We start from the raw sequence: 14,681 nt of genomic DNA, 5'->3' as shown, positions 1-14,681 counted from the left end.
CTTAAGATTTTAGTGTAAGTCTTAGGATTTACAGACATGAGTTGGTTAATGTAAGTATTTCAGAAAATACGACGATTTTTTCGAGCTTTTACCATTCGAATTCAGTATATGCTAGGTTTTACCACTGTCAGCTGGTAGATGTTGGTTTTAGGAATAAAACAACGAGTAATTCTTAATTATTTACTTTAATGAAATATTAGACAAAACAGGTACATAGTATTATAAAGGTATCATATGATAGTAATAAGTACAAACTAATACCAACTTATTTAAATCATTTTGAAAAAAACACATAACGTATATCTCTGAATATCTCAATCTCTATCATATCTATCTTACTGAAAGTTCTCTATTTGGAATTTAACAACGAAATGCAAACATAATGATTACATAAGCTAGTCTAACTTAATAATTATTTTTTTTATTATTTGGTTTAGAAGTAAAAAAAGACAATCAAATGTAATTGACCTTACATATTAAGGTACCTAAAAAAACATTTCACTTGTTACAACACGGATTGCTATTCTGGCATTTAGAATTACAAAGTAATCCTGATGATCTGCAGGTGCATGTTTTTGTCAAACATTTTTTTTGACAATTACATTTGACATTTGACAATTTTGAATCCTTGTCCTCCAGTTAACGACAATTTTCCGACAACTTCTCGAAGACTCACTTCTTTATCCGTAACAACTTCTTCCATCTTTATAAAATCTTAAGAGCTTACGGCGAACTGATTCTTGATGTAAAGCTGTTTTAGTATTCCCATTTTGGTTAGGTTATGACATGTTTTGTTTTTCAACATTTACCGTGCCATTAATGTAATTAATGACATTTACCATTAGGAATTGGTAGATCTTAGGTTTTACTGCAGTTCGAGCTTTTACAGTAACACAAACACTGTAAGATAAATAATATATAAGAAAAAGTGCAGTGTTCGCCTAGTGCCATATCTAGGCTGTGCACCGATGTACTTTCTGATGCTCGCATTTAACATCTGCTCGAACAGTAAAGAAAAATGTCGTGAGGAAACCGGCTTGCCCAACGAATAGAAGGTGTGTGTCAGGCACAGAAGGCTGATTACCTACTTGCCTTTTAGATTGACAAATAATCATGAAACACATACAGAAATCTCAGGCCCAGATCTAAAAAGGTTGTAACGCCACTGATTTGTTTTTTTTATATATATTTAAAAAAATATAGTTATGCACATTTTAGGGACCGAAGATTCATTCCAAGATATTTATCATTTTATTGCTGCAAAGTAATGGCGTTGAAGAATTTGTAGTCATATGTCAATTTGAAATATGACTTAGTTATTTAAAGAATATGCGGCTATAGCTAGTACAATTCAAGAAAAGAGCGTCTTGCAAGTCCGGCAACACACTTGCGAGCCTTCTGGCAATGTGTCCATGGGCGGCGGTATTACTTAACACGAGGTGAGCCTCCTGCCCGATTGCCGCCTTGAACAAAAAACATAAGCACTTGTGTTCCGGTGTATATTTTAATTGTAACGTCAAATATAGACTTGTAATTTAATTCTTATCTATTGTATTAATTAATTATTTGTAATGGTTAAAAGTGAAACGGGAAAAACATTTAATTTACATGTTTGGTAACGGTGTAATCTAGTCTCACAAAGGACCTTGGAACATATTTTATCACTTGTATATTTACGTTTAATTTTCAGCACAATTTACTATGGTCAAAGAAATCAGTGTCGCACTTGGAGGTTAATTTTTAACTTTTTTAAAATTTTTAACCTAAAGGTTTTTTTTTAAATATCTTTCTTCAAAGGTAATAAAAATACAAACACTGTTGTCACCCTAACAAAAAGATATATACATATTGATATGTTAAAATAGTTTCCGCTGTAAAGGGCCTCGATAAGTTTCAGTTGTTATAACAAAGCAATATGCGTAACTCATGAATAAATAATTTTATCACTGACAAAAATAGGCGTTTCGCAATCTTCATTCCAATTCCAACGAATTAAAACCACTATATAACTAACGAATTAAAGTGTTACCTACTGCTAAATATTATATAAGAGAAATTTCATTTTTCAATTCCAATAGCCCCTCTGGTGAGTCTATGGTCTCATTTCACTTTATATCTGAATGCCTGTGAGTTCTATTTGATCGTAATAATAAACTCGGGTAAGATAGAAAATAACACTTCTGATAAATACGTGTACACAAACACAAAGTCTCTGACTCTGCAACTCCAACCAAGCCAGTAGACTTGCAAGTCTAGTTATAAATTGTAATTTATGAAAGAGGGCTCACAAGTGCGTTGCCGGACAAGAATTGGTTCGGAAATACATCATGCAGCTGGTTTCACGTCATAGTGTTGGTACGCGGCAAAAACTGCATTAAAAAGAGTCGGTCTTTGGAGCTTTTTCTCCGTACTGTATTTATCAGTCATTCAGTATATAATTATGTTTTCCAACATTCTATCAATCATACGTAATATAAATAGTGTTTAAACAATTCAGACTTAGAAAAAAAGTCAGATATTTTTATAACAATTTAATAACTATAAATAGCTTCCATAAGAAGTCTATTTTTTACATTTAATATTAATCATTGGCCCTTTTCCGAAGACATTTTACTATAAATTTTATTTGCCTAATATTTAACAAAATCTGTTTTAGTAAAACGAAGGCAAAATTAGCAACATCATAAAAAAATTAAATAATATTTTCCTTTTTGTAGATTAGGCGATTTGTCGAAGTTTTCAGTAAACGTAATTATACGATGTATAATCTCGATCTTTAGTCCCCGTTTTATAATACGGCCGTTCCTATTTCATATTACGTGATTGTAGAGTTTTCAAAATATATCAATACAAAAAAAATAAGTATCGCGTGAACTTTAGCTTCTCTCGTTCAGTGGTCGGTGAAGTTGTTGGACTCGTTTCTGTTTTATTGGATAGTGTGGTAGAAGAACCCTCTTCTCGTTCAGTAGTCGGTGAAGTTGTTGGACTTGTTTCTGTTTTATTGGATAGTGTGGTAGAAGAACCCTCTTCTCGTTCAGTGGTCGGTGAAGTTGTTGGACTCGTTTCTGTTTTATTGGATAGTGTGGTAGAAGAACCCTCTTCTCATTCAGTGGTCGGTGAAGTTGTTGGACTCGTTTCTGTTTTATTGGCTAGTGTGGTAGAAGAACCCTCTTCTCGTTCAGTGGTCGGTGAAGTTGTTGGACTCGTTTCTGTTTTATTGGATAGTGTGGTAGAAGAACCCTCTTCTCGTTCAGTGGTCGGTGAAGTTGTTGGACTCGTTTCTGTTATATTGGATAGTGTGGTAGAAGAACCCTCTTCTCGTTCAGTGGTCGGTGAAGTTGTTGGACTCGTTTCTGTTTTATTGGATAGTGTGGTAGAAGAACCCTCTTCTCGTTCAGTGGTCGGTGAAGTTGTTGGACTCGTTTCTGTTTTATTGGCTAGTGTGGTAGAAGAACCCTCTTCTCGTTCAGTGGTCGGTGAAGTTGTTGGACTCGTTTCTGTTTTATTGGATAGTGTGGTAGAAGAACCCTCTTCTCGTTCAGTGGTCGGTAAAGTTGTTGGACTCGTTTCTTTTTTATTGGATAGTGTGGTAGAAGAACCCTCTTCTCGTTCAGTGGTCGGTGAAGTTGTTGGACTCGTTTCTGTTTTATTGGCTACTGTGGTAGAAGAACCCTCTTCTCGTTCAGTGGTCGGTGAAGTTGTTGGACTCGTTTCTGTTTTATTGGATAGTCTGTTAGAAGAACCCTCTTCTCGTTCAGTGGTCGGTGAAGTTGTTGGACTCGTTTCTGTTATATTGGATAGTGTGGTAGAAGAACCCTCTTCTCGTTCAGTGGTCGGTGAAGTTGTTGGACTCGTTTCTGTTTTATTAGATAGTGTGGTAGAAGAACCCTCTTCTCGTTCAGTGGTCGGTGAAGTTGTTGGACTCGTTTCTGTTTTATTGGATAGTGTGTTAGAAGTACCCTCTTCTCGTTCAGTGGTCCGTGAAGTTGTTGGACTCGTTTCTGTTTTATTGGATAGTGTGGTAGAAGAACCCTCTTCTCGTTCAGTGATCGGTGAAGTTGTTGGACTCGTTTCTGTTTTATTAGATAGTGTGGTAGAAGAACCCTCTTCTCGTTCAGTGGTCGGTGAAGTTGTTGGACTCGTTTCTGTTTTATTGGATAGTTTGGTAGAAGAACCCTCTTCTCGTTCAGTGGTCGGTGAAGTTGTTGGACTCGTTTCTGTTTTATTGGATAGTGTGGTAGAAGAACCCTCTTCTCGTTCAGTGGTCGGTGAAGTTGTTGGACTCGTTTCTGTTTTATTGGATAGTTTGGTAGAAGAACCCTCTTCTCGTTCAGTGGTCGGTGAAGTTGTTGGACTCGTTTCTGTTTTATTGGATAGTGTGGTAGAAGAACCCTCTTCTCGTTCAGTGGTCGGTGAAGTTGTTGGACTCGTTTCTGTTTTATTGGATAGTGTGGTAGAAGAACCCTCTTCTCGTTCAGTGGTCGGTGAAGTTGTTGGACTCGTTTCTGTTTTATTAGATAGTGTGGTAGAAGAACCCTCTTCTCGTTCAGTGGTCGGTGAAGTTGTTGGACTCGTTTCTGTTTTATTGGCTAGTATGGTAGAAGAACCCTCTTCTCGTTCAGTGGTCGGTGAAGTTGTTGGACTCGTTTCTGTTTTATTGGATAGTCTGTTAGAAGAACCCTCTTCTCGTTCAGTGGTCGGTGAAGTTGTTGGACTCGTTTCTGTTTTATTGTATAGTGTGGTAGAAGAACCCTCTTCTCGTTCAGTGGTCGGTGAAGTTGTTGGACTCGTTTCTGTTTTATTAGATAGTGTGGTAGAAGAACCCTCTTCTCGTTCAGTGGTCGGTGAAGTTGTTGGACTCGTTTCTGTTTTATTGGCTAGTATGGTAGAAGAACCCTCTTCTCGTTCAGTGGTCGGTGAAGTTGTTGGACTCGTTTCTGTTTTATTGGCTAGTATGGTAGAAGAACCCTCTTCTCGTTCAGTGGTCGGTGAAGTTGTTGGACTCGTTTCTGTTTTATTGGATAGTCTGTTAGAAGAACCCTCTTCTCGTTCAGTGGTCGCTGAAGTTGTTGGACTCGTTTCTGTTTTATTCGATAGTGTGGTAGAAGAACCCTCTTCTCGTTCAGTGGTCGGTGAAGTTGTTGGACTCGTTTCTGTTTTATTGGATAGTGTGGTAGAAGAACCCTCTTCTCGTTCAGTGGTCGGTGAAGTTGTTGGACTCGTTTCTGTTTTATTGGATAGTGTGGTAGAAGAACCTTCTTCTCGTACAGTGGTCGGTGGAATTGATGTACTCGCTTTTGGTGTAACGAGTAGCGGGGTAGAAGAGTCCCCTACTGTTTTAGTGGTCAGTGGAATTGATGTACTCGCTTTTGGTGTAACGAGTAGCGGGGTAGAGGAGTCCCCTACTGTTTTAGTGGTCGGTGGAATTGATGTACTCGCTTTTGTTATAACGGGTAGCGGGCTAGAATCTGGTTTAGTGTTCGGTGGTTTTGAAGAAATCGCTTTTCGTGTAACGGGTAGCTGGGTAGAAATCCCCTCGTCTGTTTTAGCGGTCGGCGGTTTTTCTTTTTCTGCTGGCCTGTTAATGAACAATAAATAAGTTTTCTAGGCCCAAACTAGCAGTAAATCTTGTAATAAGACATAATTATGCAATAAAATGAGAGTAGCACTAAATTGATGAAAATGCCATGCTTAATTCACTTAATGCAACATACTAGCAATATTAGGAGAATTCCTATTTTTAATTGTATTTTTACACGTGAGCCGATGTGTACGGTACCCACAATTTTACAACACTTCTAAAAAAAGTAACAATAACCTGTGTTATTGCCGTGCCAATAAAAGTCACCGGAAAGTCACTCTTTTCGGACGGAAGTAATTTTCCCCATACACCTATTAGTCTAGTCGACAAGTTGAAAATGGAACAAAATAGAGATACTGCTCTTAAAATTATGTGCGATAGCTCATTGGATCCAGAATGACGTCTAGAAAAATGTGTATTAGCACATAAAAAATTGCAAAAGTTATAGACAATTAAAGATGAAAAAAAAATGGCATTTAGTTTTTTGCCAATATTTAATAAACTATTAATATTTAAGAAATTTCTAATAAAGATTCTGAAAGAGGAGAAAATTTCCAATAACTAACTTAACAAAATAAATTAACTCCACGCGGGAATCCTAAAAATGTCACCCGCAGACCTATTTTCAGCGTTAAATTAAAATTATAAATAATGGAGATAGAGTTCCGGGAGTGAGGAGTTTTTTATTGGAAATTTCCTCCTCTTTCAGAATCTCTATTTGAAATTTCTTAAATATTAATAGTTTATTAAATATTGGCAAAAAACTAAATGCCATTTTTTTTTCATCTTTAATTGTCTATAACTTTTGCAATTTTTTATGTGCTAATACACATTTTTCTAGACGTCATTCCGGATCCAATGAGCTATCGCACATAATTTTAAGAGCAGCATCTCTATTTTGTTCCATTTTCAACTTGTCGACTAGACTATATGTGTTTCACAAAAAATGTACGGCATGCTGGAAAATATTATCTATTTGTGAAGTACTCTCAAGATAATTTAATTTTATGTTGTTCTATATCATCATCACCTATATGCTAATCAGAGATATGTTGCGACCCTTGGCTTTCGACCGCTCCGCTGTGTGTTTTAAAAATGCCTAACATTGGTATTTAATCGTACTTTGTGACAAAAATATGCATGACTAATGTTCGTAATGCTTATGGGTTCATCAAAGTTAATTTTGAGGCAAAAACAGTATTTATAAACCTGAATGTTAATATTAATCAGATTCTGCTGAAGATTTTACAAACACGATTGTTCTCGATTTAAAACATATTTATGTTATGAGAATAAAGCCAGGTATCGATAGAAACGGAACATAGTATAAGAAACACGTTAACTCTCTGTAGCTTAACTTATAAATCGGTTAAAGGTGAATAAATTTTTAAAGCAAGGTGCCTTTATAGCGTGGGCGACTATTTTTTTAAGTTTGATAACAGTTATTAATAACTTATTATGATGACATTATGTTAATGTTCTTACTATACATTATGGTAATTAATAAGACATTTGCGCTACTTTTATATGGCTGATTGTGCAGATTTTTATAATTAATCGATCTAAATGTACCACTTTCTTTGCAAATATATCAATGGCATTTCATGATTTGGCAATCTAATAGGCAAGTAGGCGATCAGCCTTCTGTGCCTGACACACACCGTCGACTTTTTGGATCTAAGGCAAGTATCCTGACGATGCTTCACCGTTCGAGAGAATGTTAAATGCGCACATAGAAAGTTCATTGGTGCTCAGCCGGGGATCGAACCTTTGAACTCAGGGATGAGAGTCTCTATAGTTTTCCTAATACGATTAATAATGAATAATTTCAATGTAATTAAATTTGTGTACACATTGAGTTAATTTTATAAATCGTCAACCTCTATTTTTTCAATATTTAATTTAATACTCACGGTCTTATCTCAGTGCAATTGCCACCCAACTTTTCGTAACCAGCATCACAAATACATTTATCTTCGATACATCTCCCGTTTTCACAGATGCAGGCTTTGAAACAGCTATTAGGTGATGTCTCATTTCGTTTATAGCCTTCCAGACATTCGCAAGTATTCGGTGCCGCACATCTTGCGTTCACGCAAGGCAAAGAACAGCTTGGAGTGCAAACCCCTTTCACCAAACTGTACCCCTCGTTGCAAAAGCAGTAATTGCCTTCCAAGCATTTTCCATTTTTACAGTTATCACAGTGTCTTTTACAAGTTGAGCTATTGATACTTTGGAATCCTTCAAAACATCTGCATTGATTTGGTCCAACACATATTGCATTAACACATTCAGGATTGCAAACTGGCTTGCAGGTGCCATTGGAAAGGCTGTAACTATTATCGCAATCACAGGTGTTTGGAGCTATACATATGCCATTACTACAACCGTCACATTTCGGCACACATTTACCACTTTCTGAAACATAGCCTTTATGACATCTACATTCGTTTGGAGCTATGCAATCTCCGTGTATACAGTCGTCACATTTTGGTGTACAGACTGTATCATTAAGCGGCAAATATCCAGAGAAACAAGAACACGTGCCGGGAGAAACGCACGTAGCGTTAACGCATGGTGTTTCGCAGACGGGTTGGCAATTAAATCTATCCAACGGATTGATAGCAAAGCCGACATTACATGAACACTTATCAGGTCCAGAACAAATTCCATTAACGCAAGGACGTTGGCAATCAGGCAGGCAGATACTATCCTGTTTCGTATATCCTGTATTACATTTACAATCGTTTGGAGCGATACATTCGCCGTTATTACATTCGTTACATACAGGTTGGCAAGTTTTGTTGACTAATGTATAGCCGTCGTTACAAGTGCATATATTTGGGGCTTCACATTTTCCATTTTCACAGGTTGGGTCACAAACTGGTTTGCATGTAAACTGATCGACTTGTGCATATCCTGTCTCGCAAGTACAGACATTTCTTGAAGTACATTGTCCGTGGGTACAGGGTTGGTCGCAAATGGGGCTAACACATTTATTCCCATTGAGAAGGACTAATGGTGGTGTGCAGACGCAGTTGTTTGGTGTGACGCACGTACCATTGATACAGCCGTCTTTGCATTTTGCACGGCAGGAATCACTGCTACTATCATATTTGTATCCGATACAACAACTGGTTCTCTGAAAATTAATACAAATGATGAGTAATAACGCATGTTGTTCTATAATAAGTTAGATCCTTCAAAACAATTTATAGTAATAATGTTATAGACAAAACGATATATACAGTGAAACTTGGTTAAGTGGGACCTGGATAAGTGAGAAGCCTCCATAACTGGAACTCATGCTGAGGTCCCAACACTTTGGCACTGAATTACCTCTGTTAGTGGGACGAGGTAAGCCTCTATATCTGGGATTTGTTCTTTCGATTTATCATCATAGTTACCTCTATAACTGAGACAGCGAGTAAATGTTATATGCATAAACCTTTGTAACTGAGACCTTGAGACCTTGAGGTTTTCCGTGACCAAACCTCCCTCTGGAACCCTCTATAAATGAGACAGATATTTATTTATACCTGTATATCTGAGACACTGGGTAAGTGGAATACCTCTATAAGTGAAACGACATTGCAGGTCCCTTGATGTCTCACTTAACCAGGTTTCACTGTAGTAATAATGTCATAGACAGAACAAATAAGCATATCTTTTATGTCAAATGTTAATTTTTATCCGAAATAATAGTAATAATAACTTACACGTCTTCGCCCGTACCTGAAAAACAAAAGCAAGTTATTTAGTACTGTCATTTTGTGTTATGAATACATAAAATCTGTGTATTGTAGTTTGCAATGTTAAAGGCTTAATCGGGCTCACATAAAATTATAATTAAAGATAAAAAAATACCCGATCACCGCCTCCATGATAGGTCCTTCCCGCCCGAAAATGTTATTACTAATTTCCTAAAAACCTTCGAAACTCTACATTGCATTAAAAACTTGAAATTAAATAAACGATTTTCTACATGTAACTCGTAACCTTAATTATCTTAATTAACACTTAGTAAAGTACTATTTTGATTTGGTAATTAATTGTTCACAATATACATACATGAAAAATAAAATGATTAGCCTTTGTGAATCATTAAATAAACCAACGCGCAGTACGGACATACAACCCACATTTAAGCCTTAACTTGTTTAAGCTATCACGGAATATGATTTAAAGGAGTATTAAGAATATCCATAGCGCTAAATCACCTGCATCAGGAGCAAACTGCACACACACACTCCCTCACCTACATTCCCTCACTTTTACACCATCACACAACACAGGTTCACAAATAAGGTATTACTTAGTTAAATGTATTGAATAATTTTTCTTGTTTCCTTTTTTGATGTTAGAACCTTTTTATAAATATAAATTATTATATGTTATCTCTGGCTGTATCTGTTTTATTATCGCCGCCGTAGACTTTTTGGGTCTATGGCAGGCCGTTTTCTCACGATGTTTTCCTTCACAGACAGAAAGTCGATTAGTGCATAGCCGGGGATCGAACCTACGACCTCAGGGATCGTAGTCGCACGCTGAAGCCACTAGGTCAACACTGCTCAACAAAGACAATAGTCAAACTTAATAGGCCCTTAATGGTTCATGTACCTAATACTAGATTGTCTAAGCCCGAGACATGTGACAAATACAGCATTTGCTTAGATCGCAACAGCTAAGTCCGTCTTCATCCAAAGACGGACAGCACAATTCAAGGCATATGTGACGGTTGAGAATACTAGAAGCAAAACCACAAATTTATGTTTGACCGGTGACCCAATAGTTCTTTAACTCTGATAAATAAAGATATCTACTACGTACGTAAAAAATGAATCTTGAACCTCTTTTAAAAGCTATATTCAGTAATTCAAAATTTTATTAAGTTTATAAGCTATTCTTTTAAAATTGTGTTTCTGATTGCCACCTATTACACCACAATACTTATAATTTGTGTTGACGCTTCGATAATAATAATTTAACTGGCTTAATTGTATGAAGAAACTAATTTTTAAACCAAAAACTTACTGGCACACATTTGGCTCACCAACTTTTAAACCACTCGCAGTAAATTCAAATATCAACACCACAAACAACCACTGTATTTCCATACTGATAAGATATCGCATCCGTAGCACGATCGCCTCGGAACACAGCTCAATTCCAACTGGCTACCCAGTACCCTTACAGGACGCTGTGTTCAAAACACATAAGTAATTGTCTAAGACAACGTTTTGTTTTGATATAGAAAAAGCTTTGATAGCGCCGAACGGGAATAACATACTTTGAATATATCTATAATATTTTATTATCATTTATACATTTTTAATGTTACCATGACTAACCAAATCCTACGGAATTTACAAGTCCGTAATGGTACAAAGATTAAAGCTGTTTTTTTTAATTGAACAGGGGGCAAACGGGTAGGAGGCTCACCTGATGTTAAGTGATACCGCCGCCCATGGACACTCTGCATTTTAACAATTAGTACGCTCTTTTCTTGAAATATCCTAAGTCGAATTGGTTCGGAAATAGTGGGCAACTTCAGTGGGCAACTGGTTCCACATAGTGGTGGTGTGCGGCAAAAACTCCCTTAAAAACGCTCGGTTGTCGAACGACGGACGTCGAGGAGATACAGGTGGAATTTTGTATTCTGCCTCGACGTCCGATGATGAAACTGAGCTGCGGGTATTCATCCGAACATCTCTGATCACTCTCCATGGTAACAATGGTGATGTGCAGTCTGTGCCTGTACTCCTGTTTAGCTGGGAAGCGAAATATATATCATTTTATACAATATAAGCGTTAAGAAGTTATTCTTGGCTTAATAGCTTGCTTTAAAAGATCCTATATTCTATAGAAGAAAAGTTAACTGAACATCAAAATATATTACGAAGTATTTAATGAAAACAATGTCTCTAGTTTGCGCGAAATCTTGTTAGCAAAAATCACTTAGCTAATAAATTCGTGTTTATTTTAAAGCATTTGACAGATCGATTTGTTGGCTTAGAACAATGACATTTTCGATTTATTTCGTTCGTTAGGTAAAAGTTTATTAACAAATCTTAAATTGTTTGAAGCGCAACGTGTAGTTTTATAACAAGCAAATGTTACTGTAAAAGCTCGAACTACGGTTAATCTTAAGATTTAAGTGTAAGTTAAGGATTTACCGACATGAGTTGGTAAATGTAAGTATTTCTGAAAATACGACGATTTTTTCGAGCTTTTACCATTTGAATTCAGTATATGCTAGGTTTTACCAGTGTCAGCTGGTAGATGTTGGTTTTAGGAATAAAACAACGAGTAATTCTTAATTATTTACTTTAATAAACTATTAGACAAAACAGGTACATAGTATTATAAAGGTATCATATGATAGTAATAAGTACAAACTAATACCAACTTATTTAAATCATTTTGAAAAAACACATAACGTATATCTCTGAATATCTCAATCTCTATCATATCTATCTAACTGAATTGACTTGATTCTAACTGAAAGTTCTCTATTATTTTGGAATTTAACAACGAAATACAAACATAATGCTTACATAAGCTAGTCTAACTTAATAATAATTATTTTTATTATTATTTGGTTTAGAAGTAAAAAAAGACAATCAAATGTAATTGATTAATAGGTAAGGTACCTTAAAAAAAACATTTCACTTGTTACAACACGTATTGCTATTCTGGCATTTAGAATTACAAAGTAATCCTGATAATCTGCAGGTGCATTTTTTTTGACAATTACATTTTTTGAATCCAGTTAACGACAATTTTCCGACAACTTCTCGAAGACGCACTTCTTTATCCGTAACAACTTCTTCCATCTTTATAAAATCTTCAAAGCATGCGGCGAACTGATTCTTGATGTAAAGCTGTTTTAGTATTCCCATTTTGGTTAGGTTATACCAACGGAATGGTGGTAAGAGTTCGAATCGCAAACCTTTTGGGACATTTACCATTAGGAAATGGTAGATCTTAGGTTTTACTGGAATATTTTAGGATTTACTACAGTTCGAGCTTTTACAGTAACACAAACACTGTAAGATAATTAATATATAAGAAAAAGTGCAGTGTTCGCCTAGTGCCCTATCTAGGCTGTGCACCGATGAACTTTTTGATGTTCGCATTTAACATTCGCTCGAACAGTAAAGAAAAGTAACACTTTTTTTTAAAAAGTATGTTTTGTAGGCCATTTTCCCCACTAAAATTAGAACTCCAGATCTAGCCTTTCTTCCACTCACTACTGCATTTGCGCCATTAGACCTGCAATAGAGATTTAATGTTTAGCGATTTTTAATGTAATAGGAGTCAATGAGGAAGTGATACCGCCGCCCATGGACATTGACATTGCCAGAAGACTCGCAAGTGCGTTGCCGTTTTCTATACATCAAGCAGATATAAACTGCCGATTTCTTCACAAAAAATTACTTTCCCTTTAACGATAGCTGTCATCTTCATGTTTTTTATCCCCTTTGTTTTAATAAGATAAATAATCGCAGGTTTACTGAACCGGACATGTGATGTTCTTCTATCAATAGGTAATATAGGTAATAATCAATAAAAATAAAAATCATTGATATGTTAGCACACAGTTCTTAATTTTCACTATGTTTTTCTTCCAATTGTTTTTGTTTGTGCATTTATGTTTTGAAGTATTCTATAGAACCATATTTGATACTTTTTTATGTGACAACGTCTAATATATCGATGAACGCCGGATGCATGCACGAAAAAGCATGACTCATTGTCCCGTTACGCTCATTGTATGCTTGCGCCGCATCTATCTCTCTTCCATTCGATTGCCCGAGGTGTCACTCGTTCTTTGTATCAATTTTATTCAAAAAAGTGTGCAATAATTTCATCAATGTTTTGTTATGACGTTGTCACGTTAAACTATCGTCCGTAAACCGACTTTACCGACAACCATTTTGTTATCTGATATCTATTCAATATTGAGTCTATAAGTTATTGGACTTAGTATTTACATATTTAGTGTGCATATAATTTTAAAATAGTGTGTATAACGAAATTCGAAACTTTCATGTATTTAAGAAAAAAACACAAGTTTATTTAAAATTTATACAGTTTTCCTTGTTAGGAAAAAGGAAAACTATCTACTAGCAATCAAATTCATAAAATCGTACTTTTAAATATTTCCCAATGAGGTCTTGTAGGAACTAGAGTATTAAGGATGTATTAAAAAGGTTGAACTTACAAGCCTGATGACGCCGGAGTCACTGAAAAAATAATTTTATTTTGATTTTTGATTATTTCTATAAAATATAAACATTAAATATTTAATAATTACAATTTTAAAAGTTAGATTCAGAAACGAGCACGAACTATGACATACTGTGTAACATATGTCAAAATCTATCACGAATTAAAAAAACAGATACTAAATATTTGATAAAAAATTACGGACTTCTATTTTCTTTCAATGTGAAGTTGAAATTATTTTCTCCATAAGCTTAGGTTTCCTAGAAAAGCGGTACCGTTATCTAACGGCGGTAATGTAACGTTGGGTGACGTAATGGACGGTGGAATTGATGAACTCGCTTTTGGTGTAACGGGTAGCGGGGTAGAACCTTCTCGTTCAGTGGTCGGTGAAGTGGTTGGACTCGTTTCTTTTTTATCGGGTAGTGAGATAGAAAAATTCCCTTCTCGTTTAGAACTCGGTGAAGTTGTTGGACTCGTTTCTTTTTTATCGGGTAGTGGGGTAGAAGTACCCCCTTCTCGTTCAGTGGTCGGTGAAGTTGTTGGACTCGTTTCTTTTTTATCGGGTAGTGGGATAGAAGAATTCCCTTCTCGTTTAGAACTCGTTGAAGTTGTTGGACTCGTTTCTTTTTTATCGGGAAATGGGATAGAAGAATTCCCTTCTCGTTTAGAACTCGGTGAAGTTGTTGGACTCGTTTCTTTTTTATCGGGAAATGGGATAGAAAAATTCCCTTCTCGTTTAGAACTCGGTGAAGTTGTTGGACTCGTTTCTTTTTTATCGGGTAGTGGGATAGAAGAATTCCCTTCTCGTTTAGAACTCGGTGAAGTTGTTGGACTCGTTTCTTTTTTATCGGGAAATGGGATAGAAGAA

The 14,681-nt window shown here is 36.0% G+C and overlaps 2 protein-coding genes across 2 annotated transcripts in view; both read right to left on the bottom strand.

Moving 5' to 3' along the window:
• LOC125063413 (mucin-5AC-like) overlaps positions 1-5,888 on the bottom strand; it is a 22,490-nt gene extending 16,602 nt beyond the window's left edge. The window contains exons 1-2 of the mRNA XM_047669843.1: positions 5,871-5,888; positions 3,960-5,604 (exon numbers count right to left, since the gene is read on the bottom strand). Of these exons, the coding sequence (XP_047525799.1) occupies positions 3,960-5,604; positions 5,871-5,888 (1,663 nt within the window). The remainder of the gene's footprint in view (positions 1-3,959; positions 5,605-5,870) is intronic.
• Positions 5,889-7,490: 1,602 nt separating this feature from the next.
• On the bottom strand, positions 7,491-10,745 carry LOC125063410 (tenascin-like). Its single transcript, XM_047669841.1, has 3 exons — positions 10,616-10,745; positions 9,301-9,316; positions 7,491-8,723 (listed from the first exon to the last, which is right to left on the bottom strand). The coding sequence occupies exons 1-3, from the start codon at positions 10,714-10,716 to the stop codon at positions 7,491-7,493; spliced, it is 1,350 nt and encodes a 449-aa protein (XP_047525797.1). The 5' UTR covers positions 10,717-10,745.
• Between the last annotated feature and the right edge of the window lie 3,936 nt (positions 10,746-14,681).

This window comes from Pieris napi, chromosome 3 (assembly GCF_905475465.1).
Source record: "Pieris napi chromosome 3, ilPieNapi1.2, whole genome shotgun sequence".
In the NCBI taxonomy this organism is placed as follows: Eukaryota; Metazoa; Arthropoda; class Insecta; order Lepidoptera; family Pieridae; genus Pieris; species Pieris napi.
This window is presented reverse-complemented; position numbering and strand designations above follow the sequence as displayed.

Bases quoted from the DNA above. Each gene is read 5' to 3' on its own strand.
- LOC125063410 (XM_047669841.1), bottom strand. From the start codon at position 10,716: ATGCGATATCTTATCAGTATGGAAATACAGTGGTTGTTTGTGGTGTTG.